At 35.9% G+C, this 8,752-nt stretch overlaps 1 protein-coding gene across 1 annotated transcript; it reads left to right on the forward strand.

Annotated features, from left to right (window-relative positions):
* The first annotated feature begins 4,345 nt into the window (after window positions 1–4,345).
* LOC109564518 (olfactory receptor 4F3/4F16/4F29-like) lies at window positions 4,346–5,284 on the forward strand. The gene has a single exon (XM_019967947.2). It carries the CDS (start codon window positions 4,346–4,348, stop codon window positions 5,282–5,284), a length of 939 nt encoding a protein of 312 aa, XP_019823506.2.
* Window positions 5,285–8,752: the final 3,468 nt, after the last annotated feature.

Raw genomic sequence — 8,752 nt, forward strand, 5'->3', positions numbered from 1 at the left:
TCTTAAAAGTTGCTATAATTAAAAAATTCTGCAGAATAGGCCCAGAAACTAATATTACTCATATCCCATAAGCTACCATTTACTTCATTTAAAGTGGACTTTGTCTTTCTTTGTCATTATACACATACTTGCCTTATATCCCTTCTTTTTGACATGGGCTACTCATTTTTCCTTAATCCTCCTCCATTTTTATAATCTGTTTCTATTTTCTTCTGTCTCTTCAAAACTCCTGGCAGTTTTTTAAACTCCTGCCATAGATACACAAAGCAGCCATATTTTATGGTTTTCAATCATCTAATTATATTATCTTTTATCTTTGTTGAATTGTTATGTTATAAATATATAATCTGTATTCCTATCTTTATTTCAATTGCAATCTTATCTTCCTATATTGAGGTTATCTTTATTATGTGTAAATCATAATTGCCAAATCATTGAGTATAAGAAAAGAAGCAGGAAAAGTAGACAGGAAATGAGGTTGAAAAGAACCAGACTCCAGAGGACTTTGAATGCTCTGTTAGAACTTTGTGGTTTACATGAAGGCAAAAAGGGACATACTAGATTTTTAACAATATGATTGGGTCTGTTTTGAGAATTGATGTATTTTTGTTGGAAGGGAAAGTACTTGAAAGAGAAGAGAATTCTGGTGAGATTTTTGTGATAGATGTAGCAAGAACTGATGAAAGTAGGGGTAATGGAAAGAGAAAGGAATGGATCCATGGCAAATGCATTAAATTAAAAAAAGAAATTCTGACATATTTCAGTCATTTAAAAAGTACCCAAAACTGTATGATTGGGTATTTAATTTCAAGATTAATGGACACTTGTTATTTAACAAATTTGTTTTGAGAGGATATCACTGCAAGTAAAATTGAAATCACTCATCCTATCAGATTCCTCTCTTTTCCTCCTCAGAGAAAATCACTATTCTGACATTGTTGGGTAGCATTCTTGTTCAAACTTTCTATTGCATCCATATATATTTATATTCAATAATGTTTTGAAACATATAAAATGATATTTATGTTAGTATAAAATTTTATGTTTTTCATTCAATATAAAATATTTGAGTTTTTCATGATGATAAATATAAATCTGGTTTATTTAGTTTACTTTCCAAATAATTCATTTCATTTCACTGTATTAACTTACAATTTACTTATATATAACCTCATTGTGGATATATATATATATTACTTCCATTACCAGATACATTAAAGAAGAGAAATTAATTAGATTTGATGACAAATATTGTCTCACATTCCCAGTTCTGAAACACATTCATTTTCTCCATTCTACAAATGGGAAAAGGGGTCAGATATGAAATGTATGTTACCAAAGTCACCAAGTATTAGGTGACAGAAGGTGAAATATGATTTTTCAGATATCAAAGCCTATACTCATTTCATTATCCCATGCAGCTTCTTTTAAAAATAATAGAAACACTTGTTATAGAATATGATAAGAGCTAAATTGAGATGAAGTCAAAGAATAATGAAGTCATATAATCAGTCTATTTAACACAAAGTCCCAAATGGAGTCTGTTGTCCCTGATTCCACATTGAGATTGATGACTAACTTCAATATATTTTGACTAGAATGAGGCACTCAAGCATTTTACTGAAGACTTGTTAATTCCTCTACTGTGGTGCTTATAAAGAAATATAGTTGTAGAATAGCCCTATAATTTATTGAGGGAGTTAAAACGAAACATTAGAAGCAGAAAACTACTCAGGTTGAAGGAATTAAGAATGATTTCTTAAGGAGGTAGAAATTGAATTCAGGCAAATTTATGGAGACTTTTGAGTGGTTAGGTGACAATGATTCTCTTATGGTGTCTGAGGCACCTTAGGAGATAGAGAGGTTGAGTAGAACAAATTAAGCTGGCATTTTGTATCATGAGTTCATCCAAAAAGCCTTATGTTCCAAATAAGAGTACTTTCCTGGACAAGTAGAGTAAGAACAAATGTTTTAGCAAGCTTCCCAGTTTCCCAGGACACTGAAGTACATTAATTAGTGATAGAAAGTTGTTGGAGGTAATTAATCATGAAGACCAAGGCAGCAGGTACCAGCTTGATAATAAATGACTGTCATCAGCTATAATAGGGGCTTATCTTTCCTCAACAGTTTCTACTATCACTCTGTCACATGTTTTTGTTGAAACTGTATCCTCAGAAAGTCATGATTACGGAAAAAATAAACAGAAAATAGGACTCATCTTGGAGTCAGTAGATTTGGGTTTTAGTATAAGTGCTAACACTAAGTAAACTTATGGTTTGGATCAAGTTATTTTACATATTTAGGTATTTATTTCCTAATCTATAATGACTAGGGATTTTCATAAATAAAGCATATTGATTTTATCAATAGTTCTGAAGGAGGAAACAGAACAGGCTCTATCTTGAAATCAGAACTCCATCTTGGGCCGGACTGCAGACTTTGAGCTATATGCCCAGTGTCTATGGAAACGACATACCAACTGGAAAACCAGAGCCACCCCCCACCCACCCAGATGGAAGAACCCCAGGGCTCTCCATCACTAAAAGACTATCCTAATTATCTGTGCATATGTGACTAGAATCATATATTCTATTATGCTTATTGGGGTATAACCACAGGCCTATTGATAATTGTCCACTGTTAACTACCTAGGCTTAAGGCAAATGAATCATGGGTTAACTTTGATTGTCAGGGAATTGGGGGAGGTCGGTTTATGCACATACAGTCAGGGTATATAAGGTTTTCACAAAAACTGGTCGGGGTCCTTGGCTAAGAGGAGACTCTACCTTGGGCCCGCCGGTGGAATAAACTGGACTCCACTATCTGCATTGTCCTTCTGAGTGAGTTTGTTTCCCAGAACGTGTGGCTACAACAGTTCCTGAAGTTGACCTCATTGAGTTCACTAGTCTCTTTCACTAGATTGAAAACTTTAATTTTAATCCTATTCCCTATTTTCATTTTCCTTTATGCAAAATTTTCATTTTCCTAAATTCCCCAACTCATAACTGTGTTCCTTCTTTCTTCACATAATCAGTCTCTAACCAGAGTAAATACATTTAATTTACCTTTTCAGCAAATCTATATTTGTGATTCTAAGTTTTTGGTTCATTGCAATGAAGAAGACAAATATAGTCCATAATTTCATGTAGCTTGCAGCCTAGTTGGGAAAGAGAAACAAATAATAAATTACATTTGTGGTGTTACTACTAATATATACAGTGTTCTTTGAGAGCAAAGGAATTAAACTTGTAGAAGATAATTAATATAATTAATAGGATGTGAATATTACATTCTTTATAATTATTTACTGAAATATATTTTGTGATATGAAAATTTGATGGTCCCTGTGGGTCAATATTTTTTGTTTTATTATTCATTCACTCCACAGTGTTGAGTGCTATCAGGGCAGTTGAAATAAATAGAAGCATAACACTTACTGAATGCTTAGTACTGCCATATGATTAATATACATTAATTATTTTACTAATTATGATTTCATAGATCAATAAACTGAGGCTCAAAGAGTTTAAGTAACTCACCCAAGATAAAGCTGTCAGTGGCTGAACATTATATATGTATATATCTTTGTAATCTAAATCCAGAAACATTATTTTCTTTTCTAAGCTAGGATATATCTCTAAATAAGAATAAATAATTACAAAATAATGTGATAAGACCTTATATCAAGACTTGTACAAATGGGATTTCACTATGTTACACATTTCATAGCTTTAAAATTTTCAAATCATGTTCTCAGTACACTAAAGCGGTGTTTCTCAAATTACCTTTGTTGAAGGATTTTTCTTTAGTCTGTAGTCTCCCATGGACTATTTCTTTGGGAAACAAACAAAATCAGAAACATGAATGTCACTGTAACATCAGATTGCTAAAGAAGTTTCTAAATACTCATAAATTCTGTGCCTCAATGAGCAAACTAGAAAGACAGTTTATGGACCTGCACCTCCCTGTATGCACCTCTTACTTCAGTGGAACTGGGGTCATAACATGATAGTTTTAAATGCAAAATCAAAAGTTTGGGGGTTGACTTCCTCTTACTCGTGCTGACCATCTTGTATGTCATGACTAATATTAGGGCATCAACCCTGACAGGAAGCAGAAGGTGTTAACTGCAGAGACAAGTTGGTGATAAGAACAACCTCACATAAGAACAACTAATTTTTTTTTCTGTGTAATGACACTTATAGGCCATAAGTATACTAGGTCAGTTTTAATGCTAAAGTTGAAATAAGCTGCACGAGTTTGACCTTTTTTTTTTTTTTCAGTATTATCATAATTTACACTTGCTCCTTTTGTCCTCCTTCAGATAGCAATGCTAACAAAGTCCATGGAGGGAGCAAATCAGTCTGTGGTATCAGAGTTTCTGTTCTTGGGACTCACCAACTCCTGGGAAATACAACTTCTCCTCTTTGTGTTCTCCTCCACATTTTATGTGGCAAGCATGATGGGAAACTCCCTCATTATACTCACTGTGACTTGTGACCCTCACTTACACTCTCCCATGTACTTTCTGTTGGCCAACCTCTCCTTGATTGACCTAGGAGTTTCTTCTGTCACTTCTCCCAAGATGATATATGACCTTTTCAGAAAGCATAAAGTCATCTCCTTTGGAGGCTGCATTGCTCAGATCTTCTTCATCCATGTTATCGGTGGGGTGGAAATGGTGCTGCTCATTGCCATGGCCTTTGACAGATACGTTGCCATATGTAAGCCTCTCCATTATCTGACCATCATGAGCCCAAGGATGTGTGTTTTCTTTATAGTGGCTGCCTGGATGATTGGCCTTACCCATTCAATGGTTCAACTAGCTTTTGTGGTAAAATTACCCTTCTGTGGCCCTAATGTGTTAGACACTTTTTACTGTGACCTTCCTCGGTTCATCAAACTTGCCTGCATAGACACATACCAACTAAAGTCCATGATCACAGCCAACAGTGGATTCATCTCTGTTGGCTCCTTCTTCATTCTAATCATTTCCTACATTATCATCATTCTCACTCTTCAAAAACAGTCTTCAGCAGGTTCATCTAAGGCTCTGTCCACACTCTCAGCTCACATCACTGTAGTAGTCTTGTTCTTTGGTCCTTTGATATTTGTCTACACGTGGCCATCTCCCTCTATACCCCTGGATAAGTTTCTGGCCATCTTTGATGCAGTTCTCACTCCTCTCCTGAATCCTGTTATTTACACATTCAGGAATCAAGAAATGAAGGTGGCAATGAGGAGGGTATGCAGACAGCTAGTGAGTTATAGAAATATCTCTTAAGTGATGCTTGCATTGTGAAGAGCCTTTGTTGATTACTGATGTTAATTATTGGTGGCCAAACTCAAGAAAAAATCTTTTCTTCATCCTACTTTGATTTTCTAAGCACACTGATGTAGAATCTATTTTGTCTTTCACTTAGAAGGGAGGGACATTCACTTCTGAAAAGAGAAAAGGAATTACATATGAAGTATTTTCAAAGTTTACAGTGATCTTGAGCCTCTGTTCCTAAAGAATAATATTTATATGAAGTAATTTTTACACATACAAAACATGGAATCCTTCTTTAAGGCCTTTGGACAGGAGAATCTGTCTTTTTGTAACAGAAGCATGTCTCACAGAGATATTTAGATAGCATTACCAACTCAATCGGAGAAGGCAATGGCATGCCACTCCAGTACTCTTGCCTGGAAAATCCCATGGACGGAGGAGCCTGGTGGGCTACAGTCCATGGGGTCGCACAGAGTCGGACAAGACTGAAGCGACTTAGCAGCAGCAACCAACTCAATGAACATGAATTTGAGCAAATTCTGGAAGACAGTGGAGGACAGAGGAGCCTGGTACAGTCTATGGAGTGGCAAAGAGTCGGACACAACTTAGTGATTGAACAACATGTCTCACAGATAGGAATTCCTTTTTTTTTTTTTTATTTTATTTTTAAACTTTACATAATTGTATTAGTTTTGCCAAAAATCAAAATGAATCCGCCACAGGTATATCAGCACCTAGTGGGAGACTCGCTAAGTAAGAACTGAACTGAGTCTTCATATTGGATACTGCAGCTTGCCCACATTTGCCCCCTCCTTTGGCTCTTTTCCAGGGTTGTGCAAAGAGGGCAGAATCTTCAAGAGCAAGCACACAGAATCTTTGAGAACATGCATGTATGAGGTCGCACATCTCCAGTAGAAGCCACGGGAATTGTTCTTGGAAGAAAAAGAGCTGGGAAACACCACAGTTTTTCTCTATAATTACCATTTTGCTACTAAACCCCATTAGATTGTCATTTCCCTTTTCTTTCTAATTCTTTCTTTTCATTTTTTCCTCAGTCACTTATGGTCTTTGGACTAGGAAAAACTTTTTCTTATTTCCCTCTCCTTTCTTAGACTTCCCTCTCTTTCTTCCTGTCCCATTATTACTCTTCCTTTTCCTACTTTCCTGCATTGCCTGCTCTGTCCCCTTTTAGCTTGCCTTACTTCTCCCCTTTACAATTGCTCTATTGTATTATTATAAGTTGCCTACTCAACAGTTTCACACCTTCAAGAACTCTTTGGTCACAGAAGTTCAGCTGTGAAGTTTGAGTAAGGGGGAAATAGCTAAATGGCAAGAGTAGGGGCTTCCCAGGTGGCTTAGTGGTAAAGAATCTTCCTGCAATGCAGGAGATCCAGATCGATCCCTCCTGGGTGGGGAAGAGCCCATGGAGGAGGAAATGGCAGCCCACTCTAGTATTCTTACCTGGAAAATCCTGTGGACAAAGGAGCTTGGCAGGTTACAGTCCATAGGGTCACAAAGGGTCAGACATGACTGAAGAGACTTAGCATGGATGCGCAATAAAGAATATTGTATTTGTTATAGTATATACCACACCCCATCTTTGGAAGAAATTTAAATAAAGTTTTATATAGCAATATGTACTTAGGGGGGAAATTTGCTTTATTCTTTTCAGTTAAAAGCCTCTTTTTATAAGAGACTTTGTGAACTAGACTCTGTGCTAGGAAAACTACACAGAAGATGGATAATAACATTCACTGCTTCTAGTTAAAAAAAAAAAAATGAACTTCTCAAGATAAATTTATTTCTCTAACAGAGAAAACCAACTGCTAGTTTTCCTTTAATGTAATATTTTATTTTTTATTTATTTATTTATTTTATTTTTAAACTTTACAATATTGTATTAGTTTTGCCAAACATCGAAATGAATCTGCTACAGGTATACCCGTGCTCCCCATCCTGAACCCTCCTCCCTCCTCCCTCCCCATACCCTCCCTCTGGGTCGCAGCACTGTTTATAATAGCCAGGACATGGAAGCAACCTAGATGCCCATCAGCAGATGAATGGATAAGAAAGCTGTGGTGCATATACACAATGGAGTATTACTCAGCCATTAAAAAGAATACATTTGAATCAGTTCTAATGAGGTGGATGAAACTGGAACCTATTATACAGAGTGAAGTAAGCCAGAAAGAAAAACACCAATACAGTATACTAACACATATATATGGAATTTAGAAAGATGGTAACAATAACCCTGTGTACGAGACAGCAAAAGAGACACTGATGTATAGATCCGTCTTACAGACTCTGTGGGAGAGGGAGAGGGTGGGGAGATTTGGGAGAATGGCATTGAAACATGTATACTATCATGTATGAAACGAGTCGCCAGTCCAGGTTCGATGCATGATACTGGATAATGTAATATTTTAGTAAAGCATTCCTAAACAAGCCTAAAAACCTGAGTTGTGTAAACTTTGCCAAAATTATTTAAACACATTCATTGCATTGTTTCAGACTGATTATTCAAAATTATGTGTATATATATTTTATATATAAAATCTATCATATACAATCATTGTAGTAAACCAACAGGCTCATGAGAAAAACCCTCAACAACTTACACACATTCTATTCACACCTTCTTACACATGGTAAATGTTAAAGTAGCAAAAATGAACATGCTCAGTAATTTTATAAAAAGATAGAGTATAACAAGACTTACATAAAAGTCACACATGCAAAGACACACACACACACCCTGACCAGTGTTTCAATATTCAATCTTACTTAAAAATTACCCAAAGAATATCCATTAAATACTGTATTTATTATTAAACCAAGGTCTTAAAATTGCTAAGGATATTAAATGTCAAGTTTAACTGGATACACCACAGAACTCTTAGAAGTATTGCTGAAGTTGGTTAATCATTTAGTTTTTTTATTTTTTTAATTTTAAATTCTCATTTTACAGTCTATACTGATAAGGTCAGGGACAAGACCTATAACTGCTTTATAAAAAATATTATCAAATCAGTCTGAATTGATTGTGTGAATCTGGATAGTATAAAAATGCTGTTGAGCTAGTGATTTCTTATGATAATTTTTTTAAATGCTAACAAATTTAATGTAGTAATTTCAGTTCAGTTCAGCCACTCAGTCATGTCTGACTCTTTGCAACCCCGTGAACTGCAGCACACCAGGCTTCCCTGTCCATCATCAACTCCCAGAGCCTGCTCAAACTCATGTCCATCAGGTTGGTGATGCCATCCAACCATCTCATCCTCTGTCATCCCCTCTCCTCCTGCCTTCAATTTTTCCCAGCATCCAAGTCTTTTCCAGTGAGTCAGTACTTCACATCAGGTGGCCAAAGTATTGGAGCCTCAGCTTCAGCATCAGTCCTTCCAATGAATATCTAGGACTGATTTATTTAGGATTGATTGGTTTGATCTCCTTGCAGTCAAAGGGACTCTCAAGAGTCTT

Source organism: Bos indicus, chromosome 10 (genome assembly GCF_029378745.1).
Source record: "Bos indicus isolate NIAB-ARS_2022 breed Sahiwal x Tharparkar chromosome 10, NIAB-ARS_B.indTharparkar_mat_pri_1.0, whole genome shotgun sequence".
NCBI classification, from domain to species: Eukaryota; Metazoa; Chordata; class Mammalia; order Artiodactyla; family Bovidae; genus Bos; species Bos indicus.

What these genes read in the sequence shown, in the direction of transcription:
- LOC109564518 (XM_019967947.2), top strand. Translation starts at nt 4,346, where the DNA reads ATGGAGGGAGCAAATCAGTCTGTGGTATCAGAGTTTCTGTTCTTGGGA.